This window comes from Ranitomeya imitator, chromosome 1, assembly GCF_032444005.1.
Source record: "Ranitomeya imitator isolate aRanImi1 chromosome 1, aRanImi1.pri, whole genome shotgun sequence".
Lineage (NCBI taxonomy): Eukaryota > Metazoa > Chordata > Amphibia > Anura > Dendrobatidae > Ranitomeya > Ranitomeya imitator.
Genome location: NC_091282.1, coordinates 1,131,103,023 through 1,131,130,922, shown reverse-complemented (window position 1 = coordinate 1,131,130,922; position 27,900 = coordinate 1,131,103,023). Strand labels below are relative to the sequence as shown.

Here is a 27,900-nt window from a genome sequence, read left to right as displayed (position 1 = left end):
ATCTATTTAACCCCTTAGATGCTGCTGTCAGTAGTGACTACATCATTATAAATGGTTAACAGACTGTGGGGGCTTCCTCTTTATCCCAATTGGTGGTCTCAGATCATGATTGCATGGTCCTGATGTTTGTCATGGAAATTCATGACCAAATAGTGGCCTTAGAGTCTGACGGCTGTAGTAACCTGTTCAGAAGTTAGTGACATTTAGGTGATAAAATACACATTTTCATTTTTCTCATGCCACTTTGCATTAATTCCTGAAAATCACCCGAAGGGTTAACAAACGACCTGACTGCAGTTTTCAATATGTCAGGGGGTGCTGTTTTTAAAATGGTATCACTTGTGGGGATTTCCCTATATATAGGACCCCCAAATTCACTTCAAACATGGATAAATTTCCTTGAAAAAAAATTAAATTGTTGCTACATTTTTAATCCTCCTAAAATGCTAACAAAATAAAATAACATTTTGCAAATGGTGCTGTTGTAAAGCTGACATGCGGGAAATGTTATTTATTAATGTTTTGCTGTGGTATGACTATCGGGATTAAAGGGATAATCATTCAAAGTTTGAAAATTGCTAATTTTTTAACATTTTTTTCAAATTTCTGTTATTTTTTATAAATAAACAAAGCATATCAACCTAAATTTACCATTATCATAAAGTATAATGTGTCATGAAAAAACAATCTCAAAATCACTGGGCTTTGTTGAAGCATTCCAGAGTTATTACCACATAAAGTGACACTGGTCAGATTTCAAAAATTTGGCTCCGTCACTAAGGGGTTAAATCACCCCCCTTTCGCCCCAATCAAAATAAATCAATAAAAAAAATATCAAATCTACGCATATTTGGTATCGCCGCGCTCAGAATTGCCCGATCTATCAAATAAAAAAAAGTATTAACCTGATCGCTAAACAGCGTAGCGGGAAAAAAACTCGAAACGCCAGAATTACGTTTTTTTGGTCGCCGCGACATTGCATTAAAATGCAATAACGGGCGATCAAAAGAACGTATCTGCACCGAAATGCTATCATTAAAAACGTCATCTCGGCACGCAAAAAATAAGCCCTCAACCGACCCCAGATCACGAAAAATGGAGACGCTACGAGTATCGGAAAATGGCGCAATTTATTTTTTTTTTTTAGCAAAGTTTGGAATTTTTTTTCACCACCTAGATAAAAAATAACCTAGTCATGTTTGGTGTCTATGAACTCGTAATGACCTGGAGAATCATAATGGCAGGTCATTTTTAGCATTTAGTGAACCTAGCAAAAAAGCCAAACAAAAAACCAATGTGGGATTGCACTTTTTTTGCAATTTCAGCGCACTTGGAATTTTTTTCACGTTTTCTAGTACACGACATGCTAAAACCAATGATGTCGTTCAAAAGTACAACTCGTCCCGCAAAAAATAAGCCCTCACATGGCCAAATTGACGGAAAAATAAAAAAGTTATGGCTCTGGGAAGGAGGGGAGCGAAAAACGAACACGGAAAAACGAAAAATCCCCCGGTCATGAAGGGGTTAATGAACATGCTGCGTTTTTTACCGCGATGCGCTTTTTTCGCAGGAAAAAAAAGCATCATTTGCACAAAAATTGCGGAATTCATTAAAAATGATGGGATGCATAATGTATGCTGTTTTTTTGCGGTTTTATAGCGTTTTTATCGGGAAAAACGCAAAAAAAAGTGAAAAATCAGCAACGTGTGCACACAGCCTAAAGTACAAAGAAAAAGTAACTCCCTCATTCTGAGAACAATGACATTTTTAAACACCTTTGCAAAATACCCCCCCCCCCCTAATACCTGAACAATGAAGAGGCAAAAGGAGCCCTCTTTCTAATCATGTAGATGCTGAAAGGTGGTGATGGTGCATTGCTACACACAAGTGCAGGAAAGGGGAGAACAATTGAAAGTAGGGAGTCATGCAAATATAATGATGACTTAAAGGGGTTAATGTGGCTCGCTTGCCTGCACAACTGGTGGTGTCCTGGATGGATGACATAACATCTACAGATATCTGCTGATTCACATATGTTCCTGTAGACACTAAGGTTTGTATATACAATGTCCATAGACAGTGAGCTGCCTATCACAGGAGAGGGCGTGACTAGTCGGCAATGATAATATTCTAGTGATAAATCCTTCATAGTTAGTAAACCGCAGCACTTTGACAAGTGACACATCTCTGAATTCTATGTTTCAGACTCCATCTCCTGCTGTCTTCAGATTACGAAGCAAAAACCTGCTGACAGATTCCCTTTAACAATTGCCAGAAATCCTCTCATCACACAAAATCAGCAGACAGGACGACATGGTGATCACTTACCAAGGGTTCAGCCATTACGACTTCAATTTTTTTCTCTGCTTGAACAGCGAACTCCGCAAAGAGGCTTTTGATGACATACTCTCCAGGCTTGACATCTGGATCAATAGTGATGTTTGACATTGTGACACTTCTCTTTTCCAAAGTGCAGTGGTTGATGGGGGAGACCCGTTTCTTGTTTACAGTGCTGGCCAGAGCAGAGGCTGCGGAGAGAGAAAACACACATTAAAGACCCCTCTATCACGTACAGGCCATACATTAGCCGGTCAGCACACATATCTGGAAGGGGAGAAAAAAGCAGCCAAAACTTCAGCCAAAGAAAATATTGACAGCTGCCAAGGTAACAGCAGTGATAACGCAGCTTCCTGTGGCTGATGAGAGCAACCATATTGATCGGCCGGAAAGTATGTATCTAGAGATATTTCATTGCTTAGCAGTCAAGTACAACCTTCATGAGATGAATGAATAGGACTCTATAGTCGGCCGTACAAGAGCAATAGTTATTACTTCCATTCTGTAAACATAAATTTGGAGTGCATTAACAATTCAGTATGAAAGACCACCACCAATAAATTGTAAGCTCCTGGGATCCGATGCAAAATCTGTAAGAAGCCGACCCCACCGTCTATGTGCCATATATTCTACTAGTGTCTTGTGCGGAGCCATCATGCTCCTTCTGGCGCTATGGCCTAGATGTGACCGCTACCTTTACGGCCCCCATAACGCCTCTCCTTCTGGCGCTATAGCCTAGATGTGACCGCTACCTTTACTGCCCCCATAACGCCTCTCCTTCTGGCGCTATGGCCTAGATGTGACCGCTACCTTTACGGCCCCCATAACAACGCCTCTCCTTCTGGCGCTATAGCCTAGATGTGACCGCTACCTTTACTGCCCCCATAACGCCTCTCCTTCTGGCGCTATGGCCTAGATGTGACCGCTACCTTTACTGCCCCCATAACGCCTCTCCTTCTGGCGCTATGGCCTAGATGTGACCACTACCTTTACTGCCCCCATAACGCCTCTCCTTCTAGCGCTATGGCCTAGATGTGACCGCTACCTTTACTGCCCCCATAACGCCTCTCCTTCTGGCGCTATAGCCTAGATGTGACCGCTACCTTTACTGCCCCCATAACGCCTCTCCTTCTGGCGCTATAGCCTAGATGTGACCGCTACCTTTACTGCCCCCATAACGCCTCTCCTTCTGGCGCTATAGCCTAGATGTGACCGCTACCTTTACTGCCCCCATAACGCCTCTCCTTCTGGCGCTATAGCCTAGATGTGACCGCTACCTTTACTGCCCCCATAACGCCTCTCCTTCTGGCGCTATGGCCTAGATGTGACCGCTACCTTTACTGCCCCCATAACGCCTCTCCTTCTGGCGCTATGGCCTAGATGTGACCGCTACCTTTACTGCCCCCATAACGCCTCTCCTTCTAGCGCTATGGCCTAGATGTGACCGCTACCTTTACAGCCCCCATAACAACGCCTCTCCTTCTGGCGCTATATATAGCCTAGAAGTGACCGCTACCTTTACAGCCCCCATAACAACGCCTCTCCTTCTGGCGCTATGGCCTAGATGTGACCGCTACCTTTACTGCCCCCATAACGCCTCTCCTTCTGGCGCTATGGCCTAGATGTGACCGCTACCTTTACGGCCCCCATAACAACGCCTCTCCTTCTGGCGCTATGGCCTAGATGTGACCGCTACCTTTACGGCCCCCATAACAACGCCTCTCCTTCTGGCGCTATATATAGCCTAGATGTGACCGCTACCTTTACAGCCCCCATAACGCTTCTCCTTCTGGCGCTATGGCCTAGATGTGACGGCTACCTTTACGGCCCCCATAACAACGCCTCTCCTTCTGGCGCTATGGCCTAGATGTGACCGCTACCTTTACGGCCCCCATAACAACGCCTCTCCTTCTGGCGCTATGGCCTAGATGTGACCGCTATCTTTACGGCCCCCATAACAACGCCTCTCCTTCTGGCGCTATATATAGCCTAGAAGTGACCGCTACCTTTACAGCCCCCATAACAACGCCTCTCCTTCTGGCGCTATGGGCTAGAGGTGACCGCTACCTTTAATGCCCCCATAACAAAGCCTCTGGCTACCTACACCAAGGTCAGCCATGTGTAAGAAGTGATCCAAAAGTTATATCCCCTGACAAAACAGCATTCTGCCATCTATACGGGTATTTCGGTCTCTACTAATCAACTGGAATGAGGTTCATCAAATCGTTCAATCTTTTTTACACTAAAAGAGTCTGGACTGACGACAACAAGAAGATGGTGTCAGAAAAAGACACCGAAATCGAAGATCCTTATCTACAGGGGGCCAGAGATGATGGAACCATGGATCCAGAAATTCCAGGTCAGTCCACAAAAAGAGGTCACCTTTTACCTTGTCTGTAAAAAAGGATGTAAGCTGTCTGTTATGTATTTATTTATTTTTAGCTTGAAGAAACGTACAGATTACTTTGATTGTAAGCATCATCATGTTGCAGATTAAGCAGTTGATGTCTCATCAGAATTATGGGATGTAGACATGGATCACTTAGGACTAGAATGATTTATTATGGTTTTACAATCGGTTCGTAAAAATATTGTCTGACCGTGATTTTTTTTAATTTATTTTATAAGCCACCCAGAAATAATAAATAGGAAAGTTGGCAAACCCTGTCATTGGTTTCTCACTATGTAAAAAAAAAAAAAAAAAAAAAAAAAAAAGGAGGAATCTTCTCCACATTTTAAATCAGAAAACACCAATATGACATGTCTATACAAGCGCATTTACGTGTCCACTATTACCTAATAACAGATACCTAAAGATAGTTAATGTTATTACTGAAATAACCCACAACAGGGTAAGGAAGAAAATACAGAAAAAAAGGCTACTATTTAGAGACTCAGCGCTGACACCCAGGTTTTACTCTGCACCCTTTATATTCCTAGTCCGGGAGCTCCAGGGCAAAGCCAAGTGCATGTGGAGCTGGACACCCCATAACAGCAGAAGCAGTGACAAACCCTCCGTCTTGTTCATAATGTCCGCGAAAAATGGTCCCAAGTTTGATCAACTGAGTTTCATCACTTTTTTCCAAGACGGACAGCACTCAAGTGGCTTCTCAGTGCAGTCCGATTTTATCACGGATCCATAGACTTGCATTGGCGATTTTGATAGCACATGTTTCCGCGAGAAAAAAAAAGGCGGACATGTGAACAACCCAACAGACTAGACTATACTGGGTACAAGCTGTATCAGTCAAACACAGATCACACGCGCAGGCGAAAAACATGTGTAAATGAGACCTTATAAACAGACACAATTAATATGGTCATATGAAGAAATAGAAGTAAAAGTCTGAATGTAGACAAAGTCCTAGATAAATTTCCCATGACGCTGACAATCTTTCACATTCACACAGTAGTTGTGAGGGGCACGACAGCTGCAGCATGGTTCTCGGAAAAGGTCATGAGGACCAAGACGATAAGAAGATGCCAGCATGCCTATCTTGCTTATGGATAACAAATATAATATCGATTTCTAGGATTTAATTTGTAATATGGAAATGGCAAAATAGTAAATCTCTAGATTATGAGGATTAGAGGAGGTCAGTGAAGTCCCCATAAAGCCACATGCATTCTGGTCTGTACAGAAGGACCTGGCAATCCACCCACCATAGTCAGAAGGTGGCCATGAGGATCTACTGGCTAGTGACCTTCCAGACCGACCATGCCCTTCATTCTGCAGCAATATATGACCAGATAACTAGTTACTCCAGGGCTGAACAGGTGTGTGTGAAAAGCTTACATTTCGGAAGACGCAAATGCCCAAACAGCAGGAAGCCATAAAGCTAGAGGCACTTTTAAAGGTCAACTTTCGGCCATGCACAACGACAGGTGGCACAACCATGACAGCACAATGTCATGGATGGTGCACTGTTTCCACATATACTTGGCAAAAAAAAAAAAAAAACATAAATTGAGGTTAGAAACCACCCTGCCCCATGTCAAAATTTTGTGACCTAAAGTATGTCAACGTAACAACTGATATTTCTGATAGTCCGGCAACCAAACACACCAGACACCTCCAAGAACGCCCTCAAATGGGGTTTTCCAAGTATTTTCTATATCTTGTGTAATAGAGCTATACATTAAATGATTCACAAGATAGGCATGTCCTCAGCAAGATCTCCGGTGACGGAGAAGGGCCGCATGAAAACAATGCAGCAGAGCTTGGATCCAAACATCAACCTCCCCTTTCACTCTTTGGGCAACCATCCACTACGCTCATGTGACATACTGACAGGTCGAGACACGGCCATAGCAGGGACCCTCCGGGCACTGTACAGGTGTCCTGTTCATTACACACACAGTAAGGCTATCTATTGCAACAATTTGCTTGCAGACATTTCGGCAAGGTCTCTGCATCTCTCGGCAACAAAAACACTGACTAGAATCTGTATGTATGGTGTAAAAGTCGCCTGACATGCCAAGCCTGGCTGGTCATTCTCCAGAAGGAGAAACGTTACTCATTAGATCACAAATTCCTGGGTAAAATTGGTCTTCAGTGAAGTGCTTATCACAGGAGGGGTTGGAGTCGGACTAGCATGGCTACTGTAGTCACCAGGTGATAAAACCTTCATTGTAAGTAAACAACAGCATATAGTCTGAGATGTGACACATAGTGGAAATCAGTTTCATCCCCCACCTCATGCAGTCCTTAGATAACATAGCAAAAACCTGCTGATCGATTCCCTTTAAGAGTCCATTGGGTGGTCTGATCAGTGATTGAAGTCTTCCCTGTGTAATTAGGGTTATCCGGGGCTTTGTTTTACTTCTTTCCCTTTTATAAGAATTAACCACTGTTAACTACTTGCATGTTCTGCGCTGCGATGATGTGTCCAGCTCAGGCAGCGATTCTCCTGCTTCATTTGCCCTCATGTGAACAGAGAAACATTTCACTGTCGGTCTGTTCTGTCGACAGGACGTCACTGTCACATGCTGATGTCAGGAGAATCGCTGGCAGGATCTGTCTGTGCCCACTCTGAGCCAGCAGAATAGGATGGTAGTGACCAACCACCTACCAACGAGTCCTTACCCTCAGAGCCAAACCAACCCCAAAGTCCCGGGTAACCCCATAAAGCGCATTCCTAATCCCAGGAATTGCAGGAATTTTAGTGATGTAATAAAATAATGACAAACTTTTCTCCAGCACTATAACATAGATCTGCTCAGCACCTCCTGTCGGCCAACATGCTGGACGGCACAGAGAAGGTGGCCAGTTTACACGTGATTTCAGAACGGAAGACATTCTTTTCCATATATTTGTGTTACATCATTCTATGCAGAAATTACTGAAATTTCCACAGAAAAGGAGAAAGTAAAGAACCAGTAAGAGTTTCCACTGTATACAAGAAGGTAATACCTAAAGACAGGTGCTCGGCTGGGCCGCTAACCCTGGAGGTGACAGACATGAACTTTGATGCTGAACCTTACAATGATTGCCACTTATCTAGGACAATGAGGACAGCGGCTCACATGAAAGCACAAATACCGGCCCTCTGCGAGATAGATACAGCTCCGCAAGACCACGGGAACTGCTTGGAATGAGTCCTTCCAACTCTTTCCAAAAATAACATTTTCACAAGGAAAAGTGGCCTTCAGTTTAGATCTTTATCAAAGCACAATCCTCACTGAGCGCCTCTTTAGGAAACCATTAGGCTATGTGCACACGTTCAGGTTTTTTCGCGTTTTTTTCACGGTTTTTCGCGGTAAAAACGCTATAAAAACTCATTAAAACGCATACATTATGCATTCTATCATTTAGAATGCATTCTGTATGTTATGTGCACATGGATGCGTTTTTTTCCGCGAAAAAACCGCATCGCGGTAAAAAAAATGAGCATGTTGATTATTTTTGCGGATTTTCTGCGTTTTTCCCGCAATTATATGCATTTGGGAAAAAACGCACAAAAAACGCACCAAAAACGCGTCAAAATCACGGTAAAATCGCATGCTGATTTCTGGCAGAAATGTCCGGTTTTTGTCAGGAAAATTTCTGCAAGAAATCCTGACGTGTGCACATACCCTTAGACTAATTTGAGGTGCAGAAGAGCACATCATTGCAAAAGTCTAATTAAAAAAGCAATTACATTTGTTTTAACGAAACAATAGTCATAAAAAGTATAGTTCAGTGGGCACAAGTTTAAAACAGTAAGAAAATTATTTATGATGGAAGAATAAATTAAATGCATAGTTAAAGTGGACCTCGTAGTGTATGCCCCCGTAAACTGCTCCATTATGGTTTATGGCCCCATAAGACGCTCCAGTGTGTATGCCCCCGTATGCTGCAGCGATATATATATAAAAAAAAAATACCATACTCACCTATCGTCGCTGGGTGCCGAGTGCTGGGGGGCCTGAGCAGGCGGGGACACCGGCACGCTGTGGGGGTCAGGTGCCGGTATCGCCGCTAGCTCGGGACCCCAGCACTTGCTATATTCACCTGGCCCCGTTCCAGCGCTGCATCCGCTCCGTGTTCCGGCTCCTCTGGCTGTGACTGTTCAGTCAGAGGGCGGCGCCGGCGCGCATTAAGCGCCCTCTGAACTGTGAACGTCACAGCAGAGGACCGGGACACGGAGCCGCACGCAGCGCTGGACAGGTGAATATAATACTCACCCTCCCGGCGTGTCCCTGCTGCTCCGTTGGAGATCGCGGTGTATATATATATATATATATATATATATATATATATATATATATATATATACATACATACATATATACATACATATATACACACACACCTAAAATTATACGCTACACAAAGAAGGAAAAATAAAAAAGAAGAATTCCATTGTTAATCGGAGCACAGTAATTACCTACATAATGTGCTCGGTCTCTGACAGCTAGAAAACAATGTAGAGCTGGAGAAGTTTCCTTTCACACCACAGGGGCTCGCCATCACAGATTTCCCACATAGCAGAGCCACGGATGGAGGACAAACAAACATAGCATTGTTTTCTGGAAATAATGTGCCGCGTGTTCATGGCACTGTGAATGTGCTATTCTGTTTGATTTGTTATTGTCTCTACTCATTGTGAGCACAAGATCTCATTCACCAAAAATGTTGTATTTTTAACTCTTGAGACTTGCGCCAGGTCTCTATTCCCATACTACTGATCATTTATGGCCATGAGGGTGAAAACGATAAACCAGGACCCGTGCTCCTAGTGGCAGTCATTATGAGTAAGGTAATCACAATGTAGTTTGTGTTTCCTGAGTGTTATTTTCAGATACGCCCTTGATCTAGTCACTGCCCTGAGCCTAGGATAACATAGGCACGACCATGAAGGTCTAATGGGAAGAACTGCAAGCAGGAACCAAGAACCATCTTCATAAAGCAGTCTACAAAAGTGACCTCCTACCCGTGACTGAGGGCATGCCTGGGGTCAATGAAAGAGGACCAGTCACCAGGTCAAAAGTGGCTATACTGCATTCTTAACCTGTGAGCAACACCCCCTTTGTAAAGACCATAAAAATTTGCATGAAATAATAAGACCCATATTTTTGGAATTGATTAGTGGATTAAAAAACAAACATAAAATTCTGTGGGGTAGCGGGAAGAAAAGGAGTACAAAAAATGCCTACTTTTGACCAAGCAGGGCTATGGAGTCGGTGTCCATTTTGGTGGAGTCAGAATAAAACGGACAGACTAACTCCTAAAATGTATAATACATTGGGTTCAGTAGTACAATGCAGAATGTGATGTAAAAGGTTTCATAATAAATTGGGAAAGTTATAAAATGTCCTATAAATGTCTGTTCTATTCCTGATCGGAGGAGCTCTGCTTTTAGTGGAGAAGAATCTGTGCTGCATTTTATGTACATGCTCAGTAGTGACCAGTGCTGTGGAGTCGTAGTTGAGATGAATCTGTACTGCACTTTATGTACATGCTCAGTAGTGACCAGTGCTGTGGAGTCGTAGTTGAGATGAATCTGTGCTGCACTTTATGTACATGCTCAGTAGTGATCAGTGCTGTGGAGTCGTAGTGGAGATGACTCTGTGCTGCACTTTATGTACATGCTCAGTAGTGACCAGTGCTGTGGAGTCGTAGTTGAGATGAATCTGTGCTGCACTTTATGTACATGCTCAGTAGTGACCAGTGCTGTGGAGTCGTAGTTGAGATGAATCTGTGCTGCACTTTATGTACATGCTCAGTAGTGATCAGTGCTGTGGAGTCGTAGTGGAGATGACTCTGTGCTGCACTTTATGTACATGCTCAGTAGTGACCAGTGCTGTGGAGTCGTAGTTGAGATGAATCTGTGCTGCACTTTATGTACATGCTCAGTAGTGATCAGTGCTGTGGAGTCGTAGTGGAGATAACTCTGTGCTGCACTTTATGTACATGCCCAGTAGTGACCAGTGCTGTGGAGTCGTACTGGAGATGAATCTGTGCTGCATTTTATGTACATGCTCAGTAGTGACCAGTGCTGTGGGGTCGTAGTGGAGATGAATCTGTGCTGCACTTTATGTACATGCTGAGCAGTGACAAGTGCTGGGGAGTTGTAGTCGGAAGTCAGGGAAATTGAGGATTTGGGAGTCAAGAGTCGGTGGTTTGGATATAGGATATATACGTAGATTGTATTTATATACATACACACACATAGAAATGTGAAAACTCCATTATCTTTAGGGCAAAGGCTAAATATTACTGATATCGGCCATAAATCTAGAATACAAATAAGCCAGCTGAGCATCATGGCACGTAGTTTTCACCACCACCCTACTTGCTACAAACCTACCTTTTTGCATGATCCTATATTTAGGGGGTTATACCAGTGGCCAAGCTGCAGCAAGACTTCTGCACACAGGATTGGACAGTACTCAAAGCAGAAAGTCCGTTTTCATTAGCTTATTTCGTGCACCATCTATCACGTTGAAGTGACATTGAACTAAAATGATCAGCTCCCCATTACAAAAAACACAGCGAAGAGCAGCGCTCTTGCACTGACATTAGTAACATTGCTAAACCCAGCGATCGGCTGCAGCAGTTACGTGTGCTGTAGTTGTGACATTACCGCTGCAGCATGTCAGACGAGAGCAGCAGTGGAATGACGAGGTAAGCAACATTTTGTGTTCTCCATGGTAAACCTATACAGTAAAAAATACAATTCTTGGATCACCCTTGTAAGGCAGCCATACATTTTTCACAGTCAACAATAGTTTGACTCCCTTTCCCCTCTCAAAATTTTTTTGCTTGGACGACATAGTGCAAGTGTGGATGGCATGTTCCTCTTGAGTCTTAATGGCTTCCTGATACAAATAATGTAGAGAATAAACAAAGAAATGTGAAAGCTCAGCGCGCGCTAATACTTCTGCAGACGGCTCGCACCTGTCCTCAATTATGAAGACTACGCCGTTGTGTGCGACTATTTGTTGTGTTCCCATAACTACCTGGTCGCGCTGCCAATTTCCTAAATGTTGTGAAGTTAATTCAATATTAAAACAAATGACTTAGAAGAGGCTTTTTGGGCCTGAAGAAAAAGAAAAAAAACACATGGAAATTGTAATTTGTCACCCACTAAAAATGTCCTGTGCATCATTTAATGTAGAAAACAGGCTGCCACCCACATCACATCCCCATGAAGAAGCACACGGCCAACTTTATAGCTTTAGAATGGGTGGGAACTTGTAAACGGCATGAAGAAATAACGGGATAAATGTCATCACCCCAAAGCCGCCCCGGAAAAATCAGCGTTCTGTACTGAAAATAAATCTTATGCAGACTGTACGTAATACAGACCAAAGGGGTGAAGCGTCAGCCGGGAAATGGGGTTATAAGAAAGACTTTCCAAATCCTGCAGAATGTAAGCCCACAAGGGCAGGGTCCTCTTCCCTCTGTACCAGTCCGTCATTGTTAGTTTTGTTTGCTGTAAGTGATATTTGTATTTTGATGTAACCCCATCTCATGTACAGCACCATGGAATTAATGGTGCTATATAATGATTCATAAACACGTATTGATAGACCCGCGGTACCGGTTGTCTGCAAACAATAACATTACAGCCATCGGGAAACTGTCAGTATTGGAGCGGATACGATCTGCTATATAGCAGGAGAAGGCAGCATGCCAAGCAGATGAAGAAGTGACGTAAAAAAAGTGGTAAGGGCACCAATCACACCTGAAAAGCACAACGACTGTGACCTATGCTGCCTACGAGGCCTCTTTCAGATGTTCATGTTTTCAGTACGTGATGTCCATTCACGGAAACAACACAAACCCATTAGGTAACACAGGGAAACAAGGTTGTTTTATCCGGAAACACATATGAAAAAGGACAATGCAAGTCTAAGGGTCTGTGAAAAGCACCTACAGCACAAGGATGGCATCTATGTGACATCCGTGCTTCACCATGCAAAATATAGGAGAAGCCAATTTTCACTATTTCTCAATACATGAAAACACCAATTACACACGGATGGGAAAAGCAGACGAGTGCTTGGGAAAAGCAGACGAAAGCAGGCGCGACCGTGGGAAAAGCAGACGAAAGCAGGTGCGACCGTGGGAAAAGCAGACGAAAGCAGGCGCGACCGTGGGAAAAGCAGATGTGCAGATGACAACGATGCAAGACAACATTTTTTCACGTACATGTTTAAAATACGGATATGGGAATGCGGTCTTACATATACGGCACTGTGCTAATGGTTACAATTTTAGAGCGTTCTCTGAAGACCCACTAGCAGGGTATGAGCACATGTTTACTATTTGCCGCACATTCTTCTGTTGGCAGGAAAAATGCTGTGTAAGATGCTCACGTTTTTTACATGCATTTTTACCCAATCATTTGATTGGATGAAAAATGCTGCAAAAATGCTATAAAAATTAAAATGCTGCAGATTTATTTTTTGGGCGTTTTTGTGAACAAGGCCTTCGTTTCATTACATTAGCACTTGGATAGCACTGAACCCATTATTAATATTGCACAGGGGCAGTCTTTTCTGTCTAGCTATGCCCACAATGCATGGTCCTGGTAGATATCGCCTCCCAACAACTGGAGCACTACAAGTCTGAGGATGACTGGTATATGCCATGCTGTAGGACATTACTGAACGCCTCCCAGGAATCTATGCTGTCACAGAGAAGGCAACTGCAATAAATGCAATGTGATCGTAATGTGCAGGTCCATAGGTGTGTATTCACACAGAGATTATAACATACAGCTATAGCCATACAGCCACAGCAATGTGTAACCTTCTTCTCACCCCAACCATGACACTGGAAGCCAGGGCCGGGCTCATACGGCCATGTGTGCAGAAACACCTAAAACACCTAAAATCCACTGGAAGAGCGGAATCTAAAGGATTTTGTGGAGGTCGTCAATATTCTGCAATTAGGAACACAATGATTACGGATTAGACCAAATCCTATAACAAAAGGTTGATTGTGAACCATCTTATCTGTGTTACACACCGGCAGGTTGGCCAGCATGGACTGACATTTCAGTGGCCAAATATTGAAGATCTGTCCTATCTAATCTTATAATGAACCTATTCCTTTTGTCCAGGTCTGTAAAGAAGCAGAAGTCATTTTTGGCCATGGAAAATATGCCGAGTGCAGTCTGCACGGAAAGTAATGACTGTGCCCGCACCATGACGGAGATGTGCCACTCGCTACTGTACCAGGGGTAAACACAATCCTATAACACAAGCTGTGGGCATTCCCAGCCATAAGCCACATACACAAGAAAATGTGTATGGTAACGGACAGGAGACATGGCTGCTGCCATTACCAGGACACGAAGCTTATAGGAGCAGGCTGACACCAGAGAACAATAGCCGATTGATTAGAAAGCTCATCATAACACAATCCCTGTATGAGGCCGGCAGCTGGTTAGGACATAACCGACCATGAATGATGGACGTGCCAGTCCGGTGTAAAGCTAGACCAAGCCTGGAAGTACAAACTCTGAATTTCTTGCTGATCTAGATGAGGAGGCATGGTAAGGCCGGAGAATCCTGGATCATAAGAGGTGCGGTGCACGCCTCTATGAATCCGAAGCGTCTGACCAGCGGCATTCGCCTCCATGCACCATGCCAGATGCCTTGGTCGAAGTCTGCATAAGGATGAAACAGCTCATGAATGAGAGTCATAAGTCACTGCAAAAGTCCCCGGCAGGAGGATGAGGAGCAGCAGGGTCAGGAGCTGAAGAGGGAAATGGGTCTGTTTCTACATAGAGCAGAGAAAAGAGAAGAATCAAAAGGGTTGAAGGGCAAAATGAGCAATTGTAAGTACTAAGAGGATAAGTACTTTCATGGGAGAAGGAGTGCTTCTTCCAGTGAATAATGAAGTGCAGCCAGTGTATTCCATGGCAAGAGTGTGCAGGGTCTCCTCCTCTATAGAGCCTCCCATTCTCCAGATACGCCAGAGTCCTGGTAGGGAACCGACATCACTTACACATTTATGCCATATAATGTACTTTTGACAACTCCTAAACCTCTCAAAAAGGTTTTGTTACAAGTGTCCCTTGGAAGTAGTTTAATATGACAATGTAGACCTTGAGCCAGAAAAGATCGAGCGCCCCAGGTTTAAGGAGAGAATATCTCCAAAATTCAACGTTCAATGACACAAGGATCCTTATTTTCTCTTATATTCTGCTTGGATCTATGGAAAAGAAAACATGACAGATGTGGGGGGAATACAGAGGGAACGGTGTCTGTGCTGAGCTGTTTAACAGCTCTGTATAAGACATTAAAGGAGAACTCCCATGTCACATAGTGACTGCATGTCATAAGAGTACGCCGTCACTTTATGATCATTCCCACTGAACACATCTTGAGCTCTGATCCACAAATGTGTCGCCGCAGTGCCAGAGAACACCTTCAACTGGAATCAATATTCTAAGTTTGGGAAGTTTTCTACTGCAGGAGGACACTAGATGACAAGCAGAATGAGGTGCAGAGCGGCAGATAACCTGCACTATATGGCGGTATTCCAGGACAGCTACAAGTAAGAAACTGGAACGCTCAATCTAAATCTGCGCTCATCCACAAGAGCAAGCACAAAGAAAAAAACAGAGATAACCTCAAACGCCAACCAAAGCTCACACAAGTTTAACTGGTTCCCACAAGAAACAGCTCTTTACACAGTGTCTATCAGAGCGGAGATACTTACACACCTGTGATTTACCAGGAACACATAGAAATGAGTCAAGTTGAAGGTATGATGACCATGTGGATTAGGTGGGGCACTGAGGAGATCACTCCTTGACAGCTCCATTATTTATTAAAGGTTACGGTAGATCCCATCATCCACTGACTGCAGCACACACGCTCATCTATCGCCTCCTATGTACCCTTAGGCCACGAGCCTGCCTTCTACATTGTCATGCCTTATGTGTACAGGGCCAATGAAGGCTTTTACAGGAAAATTCTTGCTTTATTGTTTTCATGTGTACATCTGAATATCAGCAAATGTGTATGTCTACCAGAGGAGCTTCACAATAAGACACAATATGTGCAAGACTTAAAGGTGTTTTCCAAAAACAGAGTACATTTAAATGAATAGATTCTAGATTGTGAGCCCCATCGGGGACAGTGATGATAATGTGCAAAACTGTAAAGTGCTGCGGAATATGTTAGCGCTATATAAAAATAAAGATTATAATCTTGGAATAATAATAAGTTCCAAAATCGGAGGTGTTGAAAAAATTGCTCCGGTGTTCAAATAATTTTATAAATGTCTTCTTGGGTATGTACTGTGTAATGACGGTGTCTAACCATACAGAGCTGCTACAGTTCATGGTCGGCACATACCACAACTTCTGGTCAAGAGGGGATGCAAAACTCACTTATAATGAGTGATTATACAGGTGATACAGCAGGGTCTCGAAGCTGCTACGTTCTGAGATTTCCCTGCCTGTTTTATCATAGGAGCGAGTGTTTCTGCCTGAGCCGAGAGGGCTGGAGATTAAGCAGAAACACTGGTTGATGTGTCCGCTCAGGCAGGGAAACGTGTCCCCTCAGGAAAATATTGTGCTGATCATGTGACAGAGCTGCAGCCACGTGCTGATCATGTGACAGAGCTGCAGCCACGTGCTGATCATGTGACAGAGCTGCAGCCACGTGCTGATCATGTGACAGAGCTGCAGCCACGTGCTGTACATGCCCCAATCAGGGCCCAAGTCTGCATGTGTAATGCTTTGTTCTCATGGAGTCTGGCAGCTGCTTATTCCCCTCTCCCCAATGACAATATGCGCATGCTCAGCCGAATGCGCTTGTGCACTGAGGCAGGTTGGAGGAGTGATGTTCGGCCATCAGCGGTGCACGGACAGCTTTATTAGGCTCTCTGTCCATATTGTCTTCCCCTTACCCATAGTCCTGTAGTATTATGCAATTTGTATTGAGTAGTAAGCGGGACAATAATGGCCAATAACTGCTCTTTCCTTACTATCCACCCATCTATCCAGGCCAGCAATCTCCCAACGCGCAAGTAAAGCAATCGCTCATCAGTAGCAGGCTGAAAAATCATTGTTCTTGGCAGCATATCACACTGAACAAACAGGAATTGTGCTGCCGAGAACATGATGTTCTACACATAACGAACAATGATCGTTTGGTGTGTGTACAACGTTCCTTGATCTGTAACTGACCGCTAACTTGCTTGAATGTAGCTGATCAGCGGTCATTGACGACCTGATTTGTTTGTGCAAAATGAGCTTAAGTCGATGGTCCCTTCCCATATTCCCTTGCAATACAGAGTTTACTAACACAACTCATCTGAAATTAACCAGCCTGCAGCGAGATATTCCCATAGGGTCTGACCGCAGATACACATTTGCACTCCTACCCATTTTATACTAGTTTCTGAAAAGCTCAGGAACACTTAAGCACTATAACCCACAAGCCAGTGTATTATCAAATGTTCTGTTCTTTTGGAGGGTTGTCTAAGATTAGAAAAACATGGTTCCATTCTCCAAAGAAGTGCCTTACCTGTCCACAGTTCCCATTTAAGCAATCTGCTCTGAAACAAGAACACACTTTAAGAGGACCTATACCTAAACATAGTTCCTCTTCCAATTGTCACTGCTCCACTGGTTCTGGAACAGGTTTTTTCCTGTGACCCTCTATTGCAAGCTATACCTCCTGGTATAAAGAGTGTTCAATAAGAACATTTCCTTTTAACAAACTGGGCGAATACAAGAGAACGTCTCTGAGCGTTTGCTTTTTCTCCTCTACAAAGCAGACCAATCAAAACAGCCATTTCAAATAAACTTAAGAGAAAAACACTGCTGCACTCTGGCTAACCATCTATTCACGCTGCAGTTGCCATGTTCCTTTTCCTGTGCTCTAGCCCACCAATAGCAAGAAGGAGAGCCAGAGCACAGGAGAACAGCAGTGCTGCAGAGCCAGAGCACAGGAGAACAGCAGCGCTGCAGAGCCAGAGCACAGGAGAACAGCAGCGCTGGTGAGCCGGAGCACAGGACAACAGCAGCGCTGCAGAGCCAGAGCACAGGAGAACAGCAGCGCTGGAGAGCCAGAGCACAGGAGAACAGCAGCGCTGGTGAGCCGGAGCACAGGAGAACAGTAGCGCTGGTGAGCCAGAGCATAGGAGAACAGTAGCGCTGGAGAGCCGGAGCACAGGAGAACAGCAGAGCTGGTGAGCCAGAGCACAGGAGAACAGCAGTGCTGGTGAGCCAGAGCACAGGAGAACAGCAGAGCTGGTGAGCCAGAGCACAGGAGAACAGCAGCGCTGGTGAGCCAGAGCACAGGAGAACAGTAGCGCTGGTGAGCCAGAGCATAGGAGAACAGTAGCGCTGGAGAGCCGGAGCACAGGAGAACAGCAGAGCTGGAGAGCCAGAGCACAGGAGAACAGCAGTGCTGGTGAGCCAGAGCACAGGAGAACAGCAGAGCTGGTGAGCCAGAGCACAGGAGAACAGCAGCGCTGGTGAGCCAGAGCACAGGAGAACAGCAGCGCTGGAGAGCCAGAGCACAGGAGAACAGCAGCGCTGGAGAGCCAGAACAGGAGAACAGCAGCGCTGGAGAGCCAGAGAACAGGAGAACAGCAGCGCTGGAGAGCCAGAGCACAGGAGAACAGCAGCGCTGGAGAGCCAGAGCACAGGAGAACAGCAGCGCTGGAAAGCCAGAGCACAGGAGAACAGCAGCGATGGAGAGCCAGAATACATGAGAACAGCAGCGCTGCAGAGCAGGAGCACAGGAGAACAGCAGCGTTGCAGAGCCAGAGTATAGGAGAACAGCAGCGCTGGAGAGCCAGAGCACAGGAGAACAGCAGTGCTGCAGAGCCAGAGCACAGGAGAACAGCAGCGCTGGAGAGCCAGAGCACAGGAGAACAGCAGCGCTGGAAAGCCAGAGCACAGGAGAACAGCAGCGATGGAGAGCCAGAATACATGAGAACAGCAGCGCTGCAGAGCAGGAGCACAGGAGAACAGCAGCGTTGCAGAGCCAGAGTATAGGAGAACAGCAGCGCTGGAGAGCCAGAGCACAGGAGAACAGCAGCGCTGGAGAGCCAGGGTAAGGGATCACACCGTTACACTGACTGTATGATTTCAGCCAGGTATGTTTGACTTTGCAGTATTTCAGAGCGAAACATGCTTTAAAAGCTACCTATATGTGCATGTTTACAGAGATCTGTCAAAGCAGGGAGGCGGGGACCGACCTGCCTGTTGACTAGCATCCATTGTGGCTCGGTCCCCCATGGTTTGTAAAGTATATTTTTTCCTGAAACACTGCAGCATTTCAGAGTCCCGCATACCTGGCTGACATCACACATCAAGTGTTGGATATATGCTGATGGTGGATGGGGCAGCGCGTATCATCTGTCAGCTTCTCTTTGACTGTATTGGTTTTCTCCTGGGCACTAGCTGTCCAATATCAGGAAGGAGCGCAGTCCAGGCTGCAGCTGTGACCTATGTGGCTTTTTTCCCTGCTACGATGTAGCCATATTTTTATTGGCCAGAGTCATAGAGGGAAAAAAAACAAACGCCCACTGAAAAATTCTGTGGTATACGCCCCGTTGGTTGAAGGAAAAATGTGCACATTGGGCAGGAGACATAACTTTTGAATGGAGGGGCATAGAAAAATCAATTGAAAGGTCTCTTTTTAAGCTTGTAATACACAAGGTATTAATCTGCGTTTGGTTATATACATTGGTGACAATCCCAGAAATTGCTAAAATAATCTAGATTTGCCAATAGACTACAGATTATTCATCGTATGTTATAGATAGACTTATCCCTAATATAATCTTGACAGTGTTACCAGCACAGGAAAGAAAAGTATCCCCACCTGTGCACAAATACATGCAAGAACCAAAGATTCCGGATACAGTTGCTAAGCAACCAAACAATCATACAGTAACTACAAATGTAAGCAAATCAAACAATTCCTGGTCTATATATAAAAAGGTGTAGAGCGTCCTGTGCGGAGCCGCAGAACTGAGCACTGGGCTTGTGTAGGACGTTATTATTAGGACACCAGTGCAATAGTAGTACATGTAACAAAGCTGCATAAAGTGCCCAACAGCAGCCCGGCTGTGTCCTTAAAGGGGTTGTCTGGTCTTCTGATGACCGTCTGCAGTCTCTATGTGACTTCTGAAGGTCTTCACTGGGCGCACCGCACGCTGTCAGGATTCTTTGGTGTTGCAGGTGATAGAGGGCGGTCACGTGATTGAAAGTTGGTGATTCCCATGCATAGGGACAAGCTCGGCTCAGGCAATTCACTTGCATTGGTGAGGTGGCCCACATCTAGCCGCAATGCGGACAGAAGTATGCAAATTACTTACACGTCTCCAGGGGGCTACCCGCCGTACGGGCAACACCGGAGAATCCTAACAGTGTGTAGTGCACACGCTGTAAGGATTCAGAAATCTGCAATCACAGTGACTGCAGACTTTCAGCAGAAGATCACACAACCCCTTTAAGTGGCACAGTCAGTTGACTCATACTGCCCAAACCACAGGCAGCATGAATAAGAGCCTAGCTGAACGATGGAATGTTTTTCTCCAGCCTTGATCCAGCCGGGACTACAGGCAAAGGCCAGATTATTCTGGCGCTGTCCCTTGGTGGTTTCTCCCCGCCCAGGTGATTGACCAGTGTCTCTTATGAGTGCATATAGGAAGACAACTGTCAATCAGTAGAGCGGTGCGATGGGGAGGCTGAAACACGGCAGCATTTCAGGGTAAAACATACCTGCTACAATCATGCTGCCTGTGGTTTGGAATAGACAAGTTACCCATTATACCCCACTTCTAGGAAACTACACTCTACCAATAACCATCCCTGCAGAGCAAAACTGCCAGAGGAGGCGTGACGGGGCAGCAGGGGTCTGATATGGAGCATTGCTTGCCTACAGTTGGGGAGATTGGTATGGGGTAACACGGCATTTTTCTTACTTTTTAGGTGGTTAGTGGCAGCCACTAGGGTTGATGGAATAGCTGCCTCGGTAACCTGGAGCGCTCCTGATGATCAGCTATTCTGTGTCGCGGCTGTGCGAGTCACAACCAATAATACATGCATGGAGAGCCCATGACTGTCACCGAACAGCTGATTATCGGGAGCGCTCCAGGTATCCGGGCTCCCCCTGCAGCTATTAGGATAAGCCCTTATCTGAAGCTATTCGATCAACCTTAAGGTACCTTCACACATAACGATCTCGTTGCAACGCCACTTTTTTTGTGACATAGCAATGATCTCGCTAACGATCTCGTTATGTTTGACAGCGACCAACGATCAGGCCCCTGATGGGAGATCGTCGGTCGCTGGGGAATGATCAGGACCTTTTTTTGGTCGCTGATCACCCGCTTTCATCGCTGGATCGGCGTGTGTGACGCCGATCCAGCGAGGTGTTCACTTGTAACAAGAGTAAATATCGGGTTACTAAGTGCAGGGCCGCGCTTAGTAACCCGATATTTACCCTGGTTAGCATTGTAAAAGTAGTTTAAAAAAAAAAAAAAGAAAAAAAAAAAAAAAGAAAAACCGGTACATACTTACATTCCCATGTCTGTCACGTCCCCCGCCATCAGCTTCCCTGCACTGACTGTCAGTGCCGGCCGGAGAGCAGAGCACAGCGGCCAGGTCGTATCGCTGGTCGTGATCGTTGGTAAGTCGTTTAGTGTAACGGTACCTTTAGTGGCTACCTATATAATCAGGAAGGCTGATGTCTAATTAGTGCCTTGCGCCATACAAAGGCTGCACATTAATGTTTGTATACTAATGAGAACAGGAGGAGCCCTACTCTGATCCAATCATCTGTATCACTGTCTTCGACTGCACAGACCCCAATCTTGCCCACCACATTATTTATGCCTCTCCAATAGAAGCAGGCAGCACTCCATAACACCATGTGAACAGTGGCAACATATTAGCTCAGTAAAACCCATTAAACCTCCGTCAGGGGCAACTGATCTGACAGGCGCAGCTCACTTAGTTTCATTTCTCTATTTTCAGTGGTTTGTCTGGGAAACACCATACTTTTCTGGTTATTAAACATTTTTTTACACCTGATTATGTGTATTCTCATTTATTACATTCCTATTAAGGTAACTGATCACTTTTAGAGCATTGAAATTTTAAAAAAGGGAAAATATAGCCAATTTTCTAGCCTGTGCCGAACATGCGCAATGCCCCTAAACTCGTTATGAAACATATTGCCCCTGACGGAGGGTTAATGACAAAAATATGAACTTTTTTGAATTTACCAAATGACTGCAATGAAACAGAGTGAAAATCGTAAAGGGGTCTGAATACATTCCGTACCCACTGTATAGGGAAACCAAGCAGGTGTGAAGGTGTACATACATGGTTGGCCCCACCATGAAGCACCAAGCGCCTGTACTTGGTTTCAACAGCAAGTTTCTGATATGCAATCTGACAGCAGCATGATGTAGGGACAGAGACCCCGATTCCATCAATGTACTGCTTAGCTGAGCTGTGTATAACTCAGCTCACACCACTGACTGGTAGCTATCTGTGTACATAGTATATGGACAGAAAGCTGCTATCAGTGCTGAGGAACTGGTTGGACCAGGAGGCAAAAGACTCTTAGGGTACCGTCACACAGTGGCATTTTGATCGCTACGACGGCACGATTTGTGACGTTCCAGCGATATATCCGTGACGTTCCAGCGATCTCGCTGTGTCTGACACGCTCCTGCGATCAGGGACCCCGCTGAGAATCGTACGTCGTAGCAGATCGTTTGAAACTTTCTTTCGTCGTCTAGTGTCCCGCTGTGGCGGCATGATCGCATGGTGTAACAAAGGTGTGCACGATATCGTATACGATGTGCGCATAGTAACCAACGGCTTCTACATCGCACATACGTCATGAAATTATCGCTCCAGCGTCGTACATTGCAAAGTGTGACAGCAGTCTACGACGCTGGAGCGATATTGTTACGATGCTGGAGCGTCACGGATCGTGCCGTCGTAGCGATCAAAATGCCACTGTGTGACGGTACCCTTAATCCTGTAGTAATAATCTCCTGCTGATAAAACACTGATTTTGTTGAAACAATTGATTTTATTGAAGCGACACGCTGCCTAGTAGGTTTTCCATAGAATCAGGGTCTCTCAGATTACATAGCAAATCTTATGAACATTACAATGTTAATTACGGCAATCACGCGTAATGTACACTGATGCTATGTATGTAACCCCTTCTCATGTACAGCACCATGGAATCAATGGTGCAATAATATTAATAATAATAATAATAATATTATTATATGTATGGTCCATGATTTTCCTGGACCAATATGGGTCATTATGATTCAGGACCAGAAACAAACAAGACTTCACTTTTTTTTTTATATAGTTGCGGACACCCAAGCCTTAAAAAAAATAAAAAACTGAATAGCACCACTGATTTTAATGGGCACACATTCTATCTGTAAAGTTCACAGATCACGCATGTCTGAATATGGAAAAAAGGTGCATAAAACTGTTACAGAACCAAATAATGGCAAATAAATGCTGATAAAACAACAGGAACAAGTACGGTACACACATAGTTCTAATATCAGAAATACCTAATACTAATGGGGTTTTCCACTTTTAGAAGTGTGGACCCCATCTGGTCAGATAGAAGTATCAAACAGAATATGTCCGCGCCCTCTTAGTCAAGTGTCAACTCCCTGCCACTGCTCTCATGTCTGTTTTGACTACACAAGGTATCACCGCTGCAGCCAATCGCAGGGCTCAGCAGGTGCTTCAGTCAACGTCAGTCAAATTGCTGAGCTCAGCGATTGTCTGCAGCGGTGATGTAGTTGTGATTTACTTGCCAAAATACAGACACAACAGCAGCGGTGGGGAGTTGGCATTAAACAGAGGGAGTGTGAGTACTCTCTCCATTGGCTTTTTTACCTCTATCAAATCAGTTGGAAAATTCCTTTAAAAACAGTAAGATTCCAGATGGCCCCTCATCCATTACACTACAGTCATGGCCAAAAGTATTGACACCCCTGCAATTCTGTCAGATAATACTCAGTTTCTTCCTGAAAATGATTGCAAACACAAATTATTTGGTATTATTATCTTCATTTAACTTGTCTTAAATGAAAAAACACAAAAAAAAATTGTCCTAAAGCCAAATTGGATATAATTCCACACCAAACATTAAAAGGGGGTGGACAAAAGTATTGGCACTGTTCGAAAAATCATGTGATGCTTTTCTAATTTGTGTAATTAACAGCACCTGTAACTTACCTGTGGCACCTAACAGGGGTTGGCAATAACTATGTCAACTGGCTGCAAGTGTGATTTAGATTAAAGTTGACTCAATCTCTGTCCTTGTGTGTACCACATTGAGCATGGAGAAAAGAAAGAAGACCAAAGAACTGTCTGAGGACTTGAGAAACTAAATTGTGAGGAAGCATGAGCAATCTCAAGGCTAAAAGTCCATCTCCAAAGACCTGAATGTTCCTGTGTCTACTGTGCGCAGTGTCATCAAGAAATTTAAAGCCCATGGCACTGTGGCTAACCTCCCTAGATGTGGACGGAAAAGAAAAATTGACAAGAGATTTCAACGCAAGATTGTGCGGATGTTGGATAAAGAATCTCGACTAACATCCAAACAAAGTTCAAGCTGCCCTGCAGTCCGAGGGTACAACAGTGTCAACCCGTACTATCCGTCAGCGTCTGAATGAAAAGGGACTGTATGGTAGGAGCCCCAGGAAGACCCCACTTCTTACCCCGAGACATAAAAAAGCCAGGCTGCAGTTTGCCAAAGCTTACCTGAAAAAGCCTAAAACGTTTTGGAAGAATGTTCACTGGTCAGATGAGACAAAAGTAGAGCTTTTTGGGCAAAGGCATCAACATATAGTTTACAGGAGAAAAAAAAAGGCATTCAAAGAAAATAACACCGTCCCTACAGTCAAACATGGCGGAGGTTCCCTGATGTTTTGGGGTTGCTTTGCTGCCTCTGGCACTGGACTGCTTGACCGTGTGCATGGCATTATGAAGTCTGAAGACTGCCAACATATTTTGCAGCATAATGTAGGGCCCAGTGTGAGAAAGCTGGGTCTCCCTCAGAGGTCATGGGTCTTCCAGCAGGACAATGACCCAAAACACACTTCAAAAAGCACTAGAAAATGGTTTGAGAAAGCACTGGAGACTTCTATGGTGGCCAGCAATGAGTCCAGACCTGAATCCCATAGATCACCTGTGGAGAGATCTAAAAATGGCAGTTTGGAGAAGGCACCCTTCAAATATCAGGGACCTGGAGCAGTTTGCCAAAGAAGAATGGTCTAAAATTCCAGCAGAGCATTGTAAGAAACTCATTGATGGTTACCGGAAGCAGTTGGTCGCAGTTATTTTGGCTAAAGGTTGTGCAACCAAATATTAGGCTGAGGGTGTCAATACTTTTGTCTGGCCCATTTTTGGAGTTTTGTGTGAAATGATCAATGTTTTGCTTTTTGCTTCATTCTCTTTTGTGTTTTTTCATTTAAGACAAATTAAATGAAGATAATAATACCAAAGAATTTGTGATTGCCATCATTTTCAGGAAGAAAGTGAGTATTATCTGACAGAATTGCAGGGGTGTCAATACTTTTGGCCATGACTGTATATACGGTATTTTACATAATCTACATTTGCAATGCTTGTGCCCATTTAATCCAACCCAGCCAAGATGTGTGCAGCCAGTAACCCAGCACCTGCAGCGAGGACAGCACTATTGTATTGTGGAACCGCGCACAGCAGACCGAATGGGGAAATCATCTAAGGATTAACCAGTTTCCTGCCAAGTTTCAATCTCTTGCTTCTAAACAAAGGAGAAAAAATAAAAAGCAGTTCTTCTGTCACGTGTTTCGCCCAATCTAGCGCAATATTTTTTTGGCATGTACGCACGCACATTTTAGTGGATTAAATTCTGTTTGGCGTTAAAGGAGCCGCCCACCTTTGGTGACAATATGTTTCTTTGCTTTTTTATTTTAACATTTATTTTTAGCTAAACATTTTTGTAATGGAGTTTTATTAAAAATGTTGCACAGTTTTCCCTGTATAGACTCTGTACTGATTTCTGAGTTTTCCTTAGCGAGCTCATCCTGACAGTGTAATGTGACAGTTTCCAACTTGTAGCTGTCTTTTCGTTTATCTGCTCGCCACTGATTCACCACCATAGACTGAATATGCAGGGAAGCCGCCTGACAAAAGGCAAAACAGTGAAAACTTTCTTTAAAAAAGAAAATTGCAAATCAGCTATATAGGCATCATTGGTTGGGTGCATTACAGGTCCTTCTCAAAAAATTAGCATATAGTGTTAAATTTCATTATTTACCATAATGTAATGATTACAATTAAACCTTCATATATTATAGATTCATTATCCACCAACTGAAATTTGTCAGGTCTTTTATTGTTTTAATACTGATGATTTTGGCATACAACTCCTGATAACCCAAAAAACCTGTCTCAATAAATTAGCATATCAAGAAAAGGTTCTCTAAACGACCTATTACCCTAATCTTCTGAATCAACTAATTAACTCTAAACACATGCAAAAGATACCTGAGGCTTTTATAAACTCCCTGCCTGGTTCATTACTCAAAACCCCCATCATGGGTAAGACTAGCGACCTGACAGATGTCAAGAAGGCCATCATTGACACCCTCAAGCAAGAGGGTAAGACCCAGAAAGAAATTTCTCAACAAATAGGCTGTTCCCAGAGTGCTGTATCAAGGCACCTCAATGGTAAGTCTGTTGGAAGAAAACAATGTGGCAGAAAACGCTGTACAACGAGAAGAGGAGACCGGACCCTGAGGAAGATTGTGGAGAAGGACCGATTCCAGACCTTGGGGAACCTGAGGAAGCAGTGGACTGAGTCTGGTGTGGAAACATCCAGAGCCACCATGCACAGGCGTGTGCAGGAAATGGGCTACAGGTGCCGCATTCCCCAGGTAAAGCCACTTTTGAACCATAAACAGCGGCAGAGGCGCCTGACCTGGGCTACAGAGAAGCAGCACTGGACTGTTGCTAAGTGGTCCCAAGTACTTTTTTCTGATGAAAGCAAATTTTGCATGTCATTCGGAAATCAAGGTGCCAGAGTCTGGAGGAAGACTGGGGAGAAGGAAATGCCAAAATGCCTGAAGTCCAGTGTCAAGTACCCACAGTCAGTGATGGTGTGGGGTGCCATGTCAGCTGCTGGTGTTGGTCCACTGTGTTTCATCAAGGGCAGGGTCAATGCAGCTAGCTATCAGGAGATTTTGGAGCACTTCATGCTTCCATTGGCTGAAATGCTTTATGGAGATGAAGATTTCATTTTTCAGCACGACCTGGCACCTGCTCACAGTGCCAAAACCACTGGTAAATGGTTTACTGACCATGGTATTACTGTGCTCAATTGGCCTGCCAACTCTCCTGACCTGAACCCCATAGAGAATCTGTGGGATATTGTGAAGAGAAAGTTGAGAGACGCAAGACCCAACACTCTGGATGAGCTTAAGGCCGCTATTGAAGCATCCTGGGCCTCCATAACATCTCAGCAGTGTCACAGGCTGATTGCCTCCATGCCACGCCGCATTGAAGCAGTCATTTCTGCCAAAGGATTCCCAAGTATTGAGTGCATAACTGAACATTATTATTTGATGGTTTTTTGTTTGTTATTAAAAAACACTTTTATTTGATTGGATGGGTGAAATATGCTAATTTATTGAGACAGGTTTTTTGGGTTATCAGGAGTTGTATGCCAAAATCATCAGTATTAAAACAATAAAAGACCTGACAAATTTCAGTTGGTGGATAATGAATCTATAATATATGAAAGTTTAATTGTAATCATTACATTATGGTAAATAATGAAATTTAACACTATAAGCAATTTTTTTGAGAAGGACCTGTATACTCCTATGTGCTGCTGAATTATACTATAGGGAGGACTATGGGGGGTGCATTATACTGTATGGAGGATTATGGGGTGCACTGTACTATAGGGAGGACTATGGGGTTGCATTTTACTATAGGGAGGACTATGAGGGTGCATTTTACTATAGAGAGGACTATGAGGGTGCATTTTACTATAGGGAGGACTAGGAGGGTGCATTTTACTATAGGGAGGACTAGGAGG

General features: G+C 44.3%; 1 protein-coding gene across 8 annotated transcripts in view; it reads right to left on the bottom strand.

Moving 5' to 3' along the window:
- Nucleotides 1-27,900, bottom strand: part of FRYL (FRY like transcription coactivator) — a 409,884-nt gene that overhangs the window by 211,808 nt on the left and 170,176 nt on the right. For all 8 annotated transcript variants that reach the window (XM_069744494.1, XM_069744495.1, XM_069744489.1 and 5 more), the window contains one exon: nt 2,329-2,528. In XM_069744494.1, the coding sequence (XP_069600595.1) occupies nt 2,329-2,448 (120 nt within the window). In that variant the 5' untranslated portion in view covers nt 2,449-2,528. The remainder of the gene's footprint in view (nt 1-2,328; nt 2,529-27,900) is intronic.